The 13532-nt window shown below is 32.2% G+C and overlaps 1 protein-coding gene across 4 annotated transcripts in view; it reads left to right on the forward strand.

The window, feature by feature from the left end:
* CDC73 (cell division cycle 73) overlaps positions 1-13532 on the forward strand; it is a 199926-nt gene that overhangs the window by 27881 nt on the left and 158513 nt on the right. For all 4 annotated transcript variants that reach the window (XR_015766571.1, XR_015766572.1, XM_028104683.2 and 1 more), the window contains exons 9-10: positions 380-458; positions 2362-2426. Coding sequence is in view for 2 of the 4 variants with exons in the window: in XM_028104683.2 (XP_027960484.1) it covers positions 380-458; positions 2362-2426 (144 nt within the window). In the remaining 2 variants the exon portion in view is untranslated. The remainder of the gene's footprint in view (positions 1-379; positions 459-2361; positions 2427-13532) is intronic.

Raw genomic sequence — 13532 nt, forward strand, 5'->3', positions numbered from 1 at the left:
GTCAGTTCAGTAAGCTTTAAATTAAGGTTTTTTGTTAAAAACAATTCATAATTGGCAGGTTTATTATTTCGTGAAGAAATTTAAGTACCTAAAATGAAGTTATTAAGCACACCTATTTTATTTCTCCAGTTTGTAAGAGTTTTGCATTTTGCCTTGATACAAGTTTATTTGGAGTCCTTTGCCTTGTCCCTGATAGCAATGGTAATTTTCTACCGGTAAACAATATCTTGAAAATAAGCATCACATGACTCCCCACTTTTGTCTTATTGGCTATTGTAAGAAAAAAAGTTTAGAAAATAATACACTTACTGTGATTTTTATTCTGAGTTTTAGGTAAGAATTTAAAATGTTAATATGTAACTCATTTATTTTTCTGCAGGATCCCACATTGCGTACCAAACAGCCTATCCCAGCTGCCTACAACAGATATGACCAGGAAAGATTCAAAGGAAAAGAAGGCAAGTTACTTAATTTTTATATTCCCCTTGCTGTGGTGGTGCTGAATGTGAGATGTGTGTGATGTTTATGAGCAGGTGTTGGCAAACATCTGCAGGCCAAGTCTGGCCCAACACATGTTATAAATAAACTTTTGCTAGAACACAGTGGCATTCATTTATGTATTATCTGTGGTTCCTTGGTGCTGTGACAGTGGTGTTGAGTTGTGACAGAGATTGTGTGGCCTGCAGAGCCTTAAAATACTATCTGGTCTTTTCCAAAATAAATTTGCCAACCCCTGGGGCTCCTGGGTGGCTCAGTCAGTTAAGTGTCTGACTCTTGATTTCAGCTCAGGGCATGATCGTGAGATTGAGCCCCGCGTTGGGCTCTGCAATGGGTGTGGACCCTGCTTGGGATTCTGTCTCTCTCCCTCCCCTCTCATCCCCCAATGATGGGTTGCGCTCTCTTTCTCTCTCTCAAAAAAAAAATAAAATAAAATAAAATTGCCAACCCCTGGTTAACGGCATGGATTCTGGATCCAGATTTCCTGTATCACAGTTACTTTTTGCGTGAATTTTGATAAATTAACTGCATTCTGTTTTAATTTCCTCTTGTGTTTCATTGCAATACTAATTATAGTAGTAGTATCTATTTTTAGTTTCATTGTGGGGATGAAACTAGTTAATAATGTGTCTAGAATAGTGACTGGAATATAATAAGCTATCTATAAGTATTTCCTGTTATTAATATTCTGCTTCTCAAAAGTTCAGACTGGAGAGTTTCTATATCAAATCATGTTTCTGAAATTATAAGGGTATACATTGAGAACTTGGGAAGCATAGATTTTAGTAACTACGTGAGGGCTTATTTGGGGGTAGCTTACATGGTATACTGGCTAATGCAGTAGTGAACCATTTCCATGTTACTGTGGTGGTTAGTGAAGTGCACTAATGTCATTGTAATTTCTCTTGGAATCTTCATTTATCTTGATTTGTGGAAAAAGATGAGGCAGAAGCACTTGAAAGTTTAACTTTTATGATTTTTTTTTTCTGCATAATCTGAAATCTCCACTTCAGTTTAATTAAAAGATATATTGTTTCTGTATAGTGAATTTTGTGTGCTGACTTCATATACTGGTTAAAGGCATGTACTGTGAATACATGCTGTAGAAATACAGTGCTTCATTCTTTTATTCATTGCAGTGTTTTTCTTGTGGAATGAATTATGTAAGGTAGGGTTTGGCAGATTACAGCTCACGGACCAAATCTGATCCTCTGTGGGCCAAATCAGGCCATGCCCATTTGTTTATATATTTCGTTTATCTTGCTTTTTCACTGTACCTGCAGAATGAGTAGTTGTGATAGAGACATATAGCTTGCAATGTGTAAAATATTTAATGTATTTGTATTAATGTAATATGCCTTTACAGAAAGGCGTATTGAGACTCTGTCCTGGAACCTTTATCACTATAGCCTTGCTTTTCTACAAATTATGTAACATATGCCTATGATTGTAATTTTGAAACACAACTTTTTATAATTTAAAGCCTTCTCATGATAACTGGAAGCTTTTCGTGCTAATGTAATTGAGTATTAGAAGTAAATAATTTGGAGGTTATAAAGTATTTTATTCAATCTAATTTTTGATATTCCCAAAATATCAAAACTTTTGAACACAATTGTAGAAATTAGTTCTTAAGCAACTTCTATAAAAAGGTCTCTCTGGCATGTATTGAATATATTTTTGGGACTAGTATCCCTTTTAAAGTTTTTATTTTCATGGGTATGTAATTTAATTCTCTATGTATAGTACATTTGCTGCTTTGTTATACTATTAACTGCCAGATTATAACACAGATTATTACTTTAGGTTTGTTATTGATCATGAAATACATAAAATCTAATAGCAAACCCCCTTTCTTTATAGAAACGGAAGGCTTCAAAATCGACACTATGGGCACCTACCATGGTATGACGCTGAAATCTGTAACGGTAAGTCACTTTGGCTGCAGAGGTTCTTTTGTTCCAGGCATTTAATGTGTGTAGCAGATGTTGAAGAAAATCTTTGTTCTCCATTATTTTCTATTTCAAACGTTTATCTTTAATGACTAATTGTGCCGATAGATCTGTACATTGATTTATTTGATTTGTGGATATCCTTTTTTTGGTTTAACTGAGTTGAGTGTTTAAATAAGAGCTGTTTTGATTAACTTGCAAGTAGGATGGATGCTACCTGGTTAGAGTATAATGCCAGTGAGAGTTACAAGGTCCAATTTGGGAGAATTATTTTCCATACTATCTTATGTTCTTTAAAATGTAATGCCTTATGCTCTTTAAAAAAAACAGATTGTAACGGTTGATGTAATATTTACAAAGTGCATACTTGCCAGAACCAAGTACTTGGATGTCCACAGTTATAAGCATTTGGCTCACTTTTGGCAGACTTTCTTTCATATAAATTTCTGGATGTTCTAATTAGGCCATATTTAACACTTAATTTTTATTTAGTCAGTGATAGGACTTGGTAATGTAGAGCAGGAATTCTGTTAACCTTATTTTGAGTATATTACAGATTATTATTGTACTTTAAAATACTATGTGTCTGTATTAGAGTACCTATATATTTTAAAGCTAATACCAAACTTACTTTGTCTTTGTTTATGAATCATCAGATCTTTGAGGACTCAATATGACATGGAATCATCATATATATTTGCTGTGATTTTTCAGAATTAAGATATATCTTGTCATGCTTTTCCAGAGCAGATAGCAAATAAATGTGGAGAATCTGATACTAAAAGTTGACCTTTTTTTTTTTCCTCGACTTCAAATTGGAATTGAGTATTAGATATTTTGCTAATACACTTGTTTTTAAGTTGTCATCAGATTTGTTTTTGTATGATTGAAATTGTATATGAGCTCATTAATTCATTTAACAAGTGCTTATTGAGCACTTGTGTCAGACCCTGTTCTAGTTGCTGGGACTCCAGCTATAAATAAGATAGACAAGGCTTCTGTGGAGAGAGTCATCAGAGAGGCCTCTCAGCAGATGACTATTGAGCACAGACCTTACAGAAAAGCATTCTATGGAAGACATTCAAGGGTCAAGATTGAGGCCCAGTAGAGTAATAGTGTGAAGGCCGGTATCCACAGCGTAGTGAATGAGGGGAAGGTGGTAAAAGATTAGATAACGCTCATCTTATGAGATCTTCCTAGTTCTTCCTGACTTCCAAATGTAGCTAATGACTGTAGGATTAAATTTTTAAAAGATTCATTTATTGACATTTTCTTGGGAATAGAACTTGCCCACTGGCCATTCCCTAAGTGAATTATCATGGAACTATAGTTGTTATCCTTAGGTAACCATCAGAGGGAGTTTTTTGTGGTTGTGGTTATTGTTTTAACTTTTGTCTCATCTGAAATGCCATGAAATTGGTTTCATTACTGAGCTTCTGTGCAAATAGTAAAATTAGTGATAGTTTTTATAGTGATGCTTTTTACGGAACAGTTTTTTTAAAATCCAAGGACAGCTTCTTAATTAAACAGAGTGATAGGACTCTGATTCCTCATTAGACTTTGCTTCTAAATATACTTACAAGAGAGACAAATTTAAACAAATTTATGGTGTATGTTTTTACAGAAATAATCACATAAAGACATTGTGTGGGAATGCTCAAATTGTTGGTACTTTCTATATTTTAATACCCCGTTTGAATCTCTGTACTGTTTGTGACCTGATTCATTTTAGCAGTTGTTAGAGAATACATGCAGAGGTTTGAACTTGAAAGCTTTGAAGTTGCTCTGATAATTGTTTTTTTTTACTTGAATCTCAAGCTTATGCTTCCAGTGTAATGTTTTTTCCTTGTCTCTTTTCTTTTGGAAGAGCTTGTGAGTTTCACCAACTTTGTCTTATTCACCAGTGAAAATTTCTCTTGTGATATCCACCCAGACACACAAAAGCAGTTAAATGAATGTTAAAAGCTTTGTTGCCCAGATGTGACTTCCTTTCTAGTTTACATATGAGCTCATTTTAGGTGCCACTGTTTTTCAGGGTTTTGACATGTTTAGTTGATCTACATAGTTACTAAAATTAGTACCAATCTGTATTAGGATTGGTCTATATATCTTTTAAGTTCAAGACACCGGAGTCTTAGTCTTATAAACAGGACTCTGGTTAGATATAAGATTAAGTTAATCAAGTTGTGCAGATGGCTAGAAAATTTTTATGTAATTGATTTTTTGTCTCCATTTTTTAGAGAGAAAGGAGTATGTGTTTTGACAGTATTTCATAAGATTCTTAAGTTATTGGAATTTATAAAAAAAGCTCTGGTAGGGTATTAGGTAATATTTGTTTATGAAGATAATTTATAGAAATTTAGTATATGAATAGAATCCCGGGTGTCTTTAAAGTTACGAGTTTGTATTGTTAAGTCTGGTTACCTTTTGACTTAGGCCAAGAAATACAATGGCATAAGACATGGATGTTGGAGTTGCTAAAGGGCTTTTCCGAGTTGATAGACTTTCCCCAAAATGTGTTAGTTGGGTTGTATAATGTTTAAGAAACACTAGATTAAACAGATTTTGTGGTATAGGAATTTCATCATTTTTAATATATGAATATCTAAATTGGAAGACGAGTATGCGCTTTTTCCCAGGCTTGTTTGCCCCTTTTCTCCCTCCTTTTGAGAACACTGGAAAGAACTAGAATTGTGTAGAATTAGTTTAAGTGAAACTGTCTTAGTAGTTATGGGTTGGGACTAGAAACCGTTTAGGGAACACCAGAATGTATTTGCATGGATCCCTTTTGTGAAAGGAGCCATCTTAGACGAATAAAGTGCCACTTGACAGTGCTTTTCATTATATAGAAAAGAAGAGGAGATGATGAAGACTTTTCTTTGTTGGCAAAGAGCTTACCTGTGGTTCCACTGGAGAAGGAATAAAAAGATAGATCACAGTTCACTCTTGTTATTTGTGAGGATTTGATAATTGAATTGAGAACTACTTCATTTTAGCCTCCCGATCTAGCTTATTAATGTTCAGGTAGGAAGGTCACATATCACATAATCTAGCCCCTGTTTATTCTTTTCTTAGTTCTTACTGAATATCATTGACTCTCAGTTACCTTGCTGTCTTCATTTTTGAGGAAATATTTTACACTCTGAAATTGTGCAGATCAAAAGCTTTCCTTTAAGACTGTTCTTTGAGTTGACTCCAACAGAATTGTAGTTTTTAATAATAAGCCTTTTTTTGGGGAGCCATTTTCCTAATAGTAAGTACAGTTGGATGGATATTCAGTATCTACATTAGAGGTGTAATCACTGTCAACTTTCACTGTTTAGTAAAATCCAGAATCTCAGTCTATTTATATAAAGTTATATTCTTTTTTTTTTTAAAAGAAACTGTACTTGTTTTTTCTAAAGATTTTATTTATTTGAGAGAGAGAGAGAATGAGAGATAGAGAGCACGAGAGGGAAGAGGGTCAGAGGGAGAAGCAGACTCCCTGCCGAGCAGGGAGCCTGATGCGGGACTCAATCCTGGGACTCCAGGATCATGGACCTGAGCCGAAAGCAGTCGCTTAACCAACTGAGCCACCCAGGCGCCCCCTATATAAAGTTATATTCTTAAGCAGGAACACATTTATTAGTAACTTTCCAGCTCCTCTGTTTTATAAAGTTTCCTTCATTCTCATTTGGTTGTTAATTAACTTGTTCATCTTTGCTTGGGGTGTTATGGGAGTGCTCTAGTAGCAATAATGCTCTAGAATTGTGTCTAGAATCTAAGTTAGCAGAAGAGACAGTTGATTAAGACTTTAGTAATAAACACTCTCCTTTCCTTTTCCTTCAGCACATATTTTTGAGTGCTTATTGTAATGGTTATTGTGTAGATTTTAAGGGTGCCTATGGGAAATTTTCTTCCCTTCCCAGAGTTAGATGCAGCCTGTCTGTTTATAAATGCTAGTGCACTGACATCATATGCCTCTCTTAGCATACTTCTGGGATCATTCATTGTGCCCATCTAAATGTGGTCCCAAATGTTTTATTAAGCATCCACTGTCATTTAAATTTTATTTTATGCACTAAGATTTAAAAATAAAAGTATGTCACAAAAACAATCTGGAATTTCAGCTTCTTTTGAAAAGCTATCTGGCATGACTGGGTACTAGGTCTATAGTCTAGTAAGAGTCACACTGATCCAAACAATGACTGCCTTTAGATGGGATGTTTTCTGTAGGTTGCCCATAGGCCTCACTGCTCTGTTGTCCTTGATCTATTTATTTATTCACTTATTTATACAGTTGACCTTTAAACAACACTGAGGTTAGGGGTACTGACACCCCCTATACCCTGCAGGCAGTTGAAAATCTGCATATAACTTTTGACTTGCCCAAACTTAACTACTAATAGCCTACTCTTGACTGGAAGCCTTGCAGATAACATACAGTCTATTAACACATATTTTGTATGTTAGATGTATTATAATAATAAAGTAAGCTAGAGAAAAGAAAACGTTTAGAAATAAAAGAAATACATTTTTGATACTGTACTATAAAAAAAAATCCACATATAAGTGCATTTTGCAGTTCAAACCCATGTTGTTCAAGGGTCAATGGTACTACCTTCTTAGACCCTACTGGCCTTTCAGTTTGAAGTTCTTGATCTAAAGGCAGTGTTATATTGTTAAAGAGAAGGTAATCGGTTGAAAGCACTACGTATTTAAGGGTTCGAAGTCAGTTCTGGCTTTGAATCCCAACTCTTCCACTCATTATGCCACTAATGAAGGTGAGATTATTTAACCTTTCATTGAATGGTCTTGTTTTTATTTTGTAATAAAGATAATAGAACATATCATAGTCTTGTTGAGGACTAAAAGACTATATAAAATGCTTAGCACAGGGAAGACTCAACAAATAAATGATGGTTACTTTTATTATGAATTTATAATTTTATATATAATCTTACTTTGACTTAGGCGTAAATGTAGGCAACTATAGCTTCGCAGATACATTTAATACTACGTGTTTAATGATGCCATGTTCATTCAAAGTTATGAAGACCAGTTTATTTAAATGTTAAGAAAACTCTTTTCCTCTTTAGTAATTGGGATATTTTTACTGTGGCTGTGTATGTTTATCTTAGTGTTCTTTATCCCGTGAGAGAAAACTGCTGCAAAGAAGTTATCATGTGGTGGGTAATAACTTAGCTAGGTTAGGCTTTTCTACCTACCTGTTGAGACTCATATATAAAAAGAAATGAGGGATACCTGGCTGCTCAGTTGGTGGAGCTTGTGACTCTTGATCTTAGGGTCATGAGTTCAAGCTCCATATTTTTGGCGTAGATCTTACTTAAAATTGAAAAAAAAAAAGAAATTTATTTAGATTTAAATTATTTAATTTGATCAGAAAAGGTGTATAGGGGGATGGATGAAATGGGTGGTGGGGATTAAGAGGTACAAACTCAGTTATAAAATAAGTAAGTCACATGGGATGAAAAGTGCAGCATAGGAATATATTTGGTATTGTAATACACTTACCATGGTGAGCATTTCATAATATATATAATTATTGAATCACTATTTTTTATATTGAAACTATATGAACTATACTTCCAATAAAAATTTAAAAAAATTAAAGAGCATAATTATTGGGATTTTAATATGTGGTCATAATTATAAATAAGAATATTACTTTTATAATTCATAATTGCATTCTATATTTACATTAGTATATTATTCTGCTTGAATATTATATTGCACTTGAAAGAATTTTCAAAACTTGTAGGCTATCTTGATATTTCAGGGAACAGTGTGATACTGTCCTCTGTGAGCCTAAGCAGTATAAAGGTGTACCCCCTAACAAAACAAAATATTATTTGGTTTCTGTCAGTAACTTGTTCTATGTCTTAAGCTTTTGAAACTTAATTTTATATGTTTACTACCTGTTACATGAAGTAATACTTATGTATTAACATATTATACTTTGTACAGTTTATTTCTAATATTTGCATTTTTATAGACTTTTCTAAGAGTTCATCACTTAGACAATATTTTTTTCTCTGTACTCAAAACACCTCTCATATCCTTTTTATAGTAGTTTTGCCCTTGTGATTTTTCCAGCTTTTTTTCTTTTTTTAAACGTGCTCATTATAGATCTGGACTATGTCCATATACAGGGAAGATAAGGTACAAGAGAGAACTTTCTGTTTTGATTTTTTGGCCTGTTTGTTGCAACAGATTAGGCATCAGTTTTGTCATCTGATGGTACTATAATAACTTCTCTGGCATTTGTTTTGAGGTTTACATGTGTATAGGCATACCTTGTTTACATTTTTCTCTTCAGTGCTGTTCGCTTATAGCATTGAATTAATTATAGTTATTGAGGAGTATTTTTATATTAAACATAGGTAACATTTGTAAACTTTGAAAATACCCTCCTTTCCTTTTTTAAGTTAGGTAGTATTTAGACTGAACACTTATTTAGATGGGTGTGTATTAATCTCCTTACACTGATACTCCTTGTGGTGAGAGATATTAAAATCTAATTTTACCTTAGTATTTTGTCAACATAACATTTGATGGTAATCTAATTCAAGAAAAATGAATTATAAAAACTTTAATAGGTGTCAGGAAATTTTAATGTATATAAAGTACATTTTTATAATACTGCTTTTTTGTTTCTTTTAGTTTATGTATTTTATTGAGCTTTATTGAAAATCCATTGCACAGTTAATGGTACTTTTGGTGTAAGCCCATTAATTTAGCTTTGCATTTCTTTAAAGAGTAATTATTGGTTTATCCAAAGTGTCTTAGAGATATTAGTAATACCTGTAAGATATCTTTAAAATTAATCTACTCATGACCATGTAGTTAATATAGTCACAGAAGTTCTGAGACTTATTTTTGAAAGAAACAAAGTTAATGTTAGCACATATGTCAGAAATAGTCTAGAAACTGTTGTGTAATTTTTAATAACAATGTTAATGTCACCTTTTTTTTCAGTGCTTTAATATTGATCAGTGTAAGAACAGGAGAAAATAGAAACCAGTTTGGAAATATAATATTTTGTTAACAGCATGATAAAAATTTATACTATAAAATTTCATTTTGATTATATAAAATCCTTTAATTGTAATTCCATGTGTCATTATAAATACCTATAGTTATTTATGACCCAGATGTGCGCAAAAGCAAACTTTTTAAAAAAATCTCTCTTGGACCTACTACATACAGCATTTTATTCCAGTTTCTATATATCTTCATCAGTACAACTTCAATCTATTGAACATACTTCATCACTTTTAAATTCTAACTCCTTCTCAAGTATATTTTTAGACTAACTACCATTGTTGTTTAATACAGGCATGACTGAATTTTATATATTATGTATTTCTCTTCATTATTTTGAGGCAAAAAGGTTAATATTTAATATTTCCTTTAATTTCATGACAAATGATTTGAATCAGTTTGTTCATATGAAAAAACCTAGTATATTTAATAACATTCTGTTATTGGATGTTTAGGTAATTCCTTGATAGGTACTTTTCTATTGGTTGTTTGCAGAGTTTTAGTTTGCTTTATCATTTCTAGGTCTTCATAAATTGATTTAAATCTTCAATGAATTTCAATCTTTTATATAAATCCTACATTCAGATTTTATTTTCTTTATTGTCTTAATTATATTTGTCTTAATATTCATTGCATTTCTAGTTAGTTCATCCCCTTCCCTTCCCTTTCCCCAACCCTGCCAAATCTCGTTTGATCTTTAATTCTAAGTTTTGGTTTCTTTTCCAGGTCTTTTTCTTGATGGATGTTTCTTTTAGTGTTGTTCTTCTTGTCTTTCCTGCTTCTCATGTTCCTCTGTGAGTGACTGTTCCCACGTTCATTTTAAGTATCTGTTTTTAAACTCTTTATTTACTTCTGGTCTGGACAAATCTTAGTATTTAGAAACTAAGTTCTTATTTGAAATTTCAGAGTGGTGCTTTGCTGTGAATAAGTTGAAGACATTCATTTGAAATGCTAAGGAGTTAAAGCTTTTTTAAGATTTTTATTTTTGACTTCATTGGAGATAAAAGGCATACCATAGAACTCAGGTAACTGTCTCACTATTGAAGTTGTCATATTTTATGTTGTCATTAAAGAGCATTTGTTCTTTGCATTTGGATTTTTGCAGTAATATATAAGATCAAAGTTATTTTGAAATCAAGTCAATTTAATATTTTACAAAATTTTAAGTCAGAAATAACTGATTTAGTATCATCATCTACAAACAGTGAATTCTGGACACTATCCATTTAATGATTTACCATCCTAAATTTGATAGATGCTTCAGTCTTTTGGTCATTTCTGTCTTACACATGCATTGCTATAAATATTCTGGAATTGAATTCCTCATATATTTTAATGTATCAAATTTGAGAACTAAAATTAAGCAGTTCTTTGACCTTTCAGAAGAATTTGAATTTCTGTTACATAGAAGGCTTTTAGTTTTCTTTATTAAAAAAGACAAAAATTCAGCTTCTGCTATGATTAAAATGTAATTTTATCTTAAAAGGTTATATGGAATATTTCATTGTCCTTAGGAATTGTTGAGTTTTAACCTAGAACTACATCATAATAACCAGCCATTCTGATAGTAAATTTGTGGGTACATCATAATTCATCAAGAACTTTGGTATATATTGTCACATTTTTTCCCCTACAAAAGTTACTTTAACAGGAAAAATAAACATTAAAAGCTAATTATTTAAATAAATTTATATTGGTAACATTTTTTGCTTATCTTGACTAAATGTAATAGATATAATTGATCTAATATCTTCCAATAAATTGGTAGATACCAAGTTTTGGGAGACCCATAGTACACATTTGATTTATTTCTAAACATTCAGAGTCATTATTAGTATTTTTGAAAAGTTTGTATAATATATTTTTTAAAGCTTTATAAACATCAGCATGTTGATGCAACATGCCTCATTATGGAATACTGGTGGAATTACCTTTATATTTTATATTGGAACCCTTTTGTGGATTACTGAAGACCAGGCTATGGTCATATAATCAGGTTCTAATTACGTTAAGAATTTTCGCCAACAACTTTGTTATGTCACAGATCAAAGTGTAAATAACTGCTGCTGATGAACAGCGACACAGAAGGTTATAGACCCTGGGGAAGATTTAGTTGCATGTATCCCAGGTTGCCTACTAAGGTGGCATTTCCTTATTAATTTGCTATGGCCCAGAGAAAGGCTGAAAAACTGGTTAATAATACCACAGTAATAATACCATGAGAGATTTGTTACTCAAGCTTATGAGAGTAGCATTTGAAATGCTAAATGGTGATTTATTAATTTATACTGAGGAATATAATTGCCAAGAATCCTGAATAGTCAACTTCTATATCTAGCATATATGTGTTTGAAGCTCATGGGAGATCATGGTATAAAGATAAGTTTGCACAGTGACATTAAATTATATCCTTCAAACGCTTAATGGTATTAAAGTAAGACTGCTTGATATTTGCATCTCTTCAATAAAGACAGACCTATTTGCAAGGTCAGGGAACTTTTCTTCTTGGTCACTGCTTAGAGGGGCTTTGTCATCTGCCATTGTGACTTCTTACTGGTGTGTCTGACTAATTCCAAGTGAATATGATGTATTTCTTTAGAAAGATTACTGATTCAAGTTTAAGACTTGAATATCTCATTCTCTTCCATTTGGTTTATTAAAAAGTATTGATTAGGGACTAGGTCTTTTGAATTTAAAATTGATGATATAGATATCCAAAGGTTCTGATTTGTCACTAGAGAGAGTAGGCAATGGTAGATGGCCTGGCTAGAAGTCTAGCTGTAGATCTAGGATTAATCCTATTCAGTTTTGTTGATTTGGAAGGGGACACAAAGAGCAAGAATTTCCTACAGGATTCTGAAAATCACTTATTTCTATCTTCCACTTACTCTCAGATTGATAAATTAATGAGGTTACTTAAATCCCACTCTACTGATTAATTCAGTAATTTTAGTGCTACAAAGCATTACAATTTAAGTGTTTTCTTGGCATTGTATAAAAGTGTTTAAGATTTAGAATGCAGTCAGAATGAGTAGAAAAACAAATATAAAGTACAAATGGAGAAGTACTAATAAGAGTACTGTTGTAGAAGACTATAAATAGATACATGATCATGCTGTCTTGGGATAAATCTTTTATTACCCATCTTAATGCTTCTTTGGCATATTTATTTGAAAGATGTGCATATATACATAATGTAGTGCTAAGTACTAAGGATTTTTTAAATAAGGATAACTGATCCTATAGAAAATTGTCCTGATTTTAGTTCATGATTACCTTAGTTGGTTATACTTCTTATATAAAATTCAGTTAGACAAATTATTTTTCTCTTTCACACATAAATGAGTACCCCCCCATATAATCAGCCCCCTCATAAATGCATAAATAATTCTGATAAAAATGTGCTTGAAGTATTCATTGGTACGTTTAAACTTAAATATGCTAACATTTGTATTTGGTCTGTAATGAAAAACTATTTTTATTTAAGCTTTTATTTCTTTATGCTGTATTGAGTTTTGGTGCTTGCCTATAAAAAATAAGTTCTATTTTACTCCAGTAGGAGTTTAACATACAAGCTCTGTTTTGCTTTGTAATTTTAGGTTGAATTCATTGAACAATTATCAAGTCTGTAGGGAAAGCTAATTTCTAAAACCACTCACTGTTTGTTATGTAAGCTGAATTCTTAGAAACTTCACTGTGAAATTGTTTTTAACGAGTGTAGAGAAATGTAGAGTTGGATATAACAAAAGTAATTAATGTAAAGGAATTTGTATGGTTTAAGAGTGTTTCATTATTGCCTTACATTTTCTAGTTTGTAACGATTTAAAAGGCTTAAATGTAATGATTAAAATTGAGGGTTGGCAGACATTTTCTATAAAGGGCCAGATAGTATATATTTTAAACTTGTAGGCTAATAGGCAAAATCAGAGATGTTAGGTAGGTGCTTACATAACAGGAGATAAATAAAATCTCCACAAATTTTCAATGGCAAATATTATAATAAATGAGTAAAATTTTATGTAATACTGATCTGCTAAT

Source organism: Eumetopias jubatus, unplaced genomic scaffold, assembly GCF_037043125.1.
Source record: "Eumetopias jubatus isolate StellerSeaLion01/CBP00866 unplaced genomic scaffold, mEumJub1_p1.0 scaffold_12, whole genome shotgun sequence".
Lineage (NCBI taxonomy): Eukaryota > Metazoa > Chordata > Mammalia > Carnivora > Otariidae > Eumetopias > Eumetopias jubatus.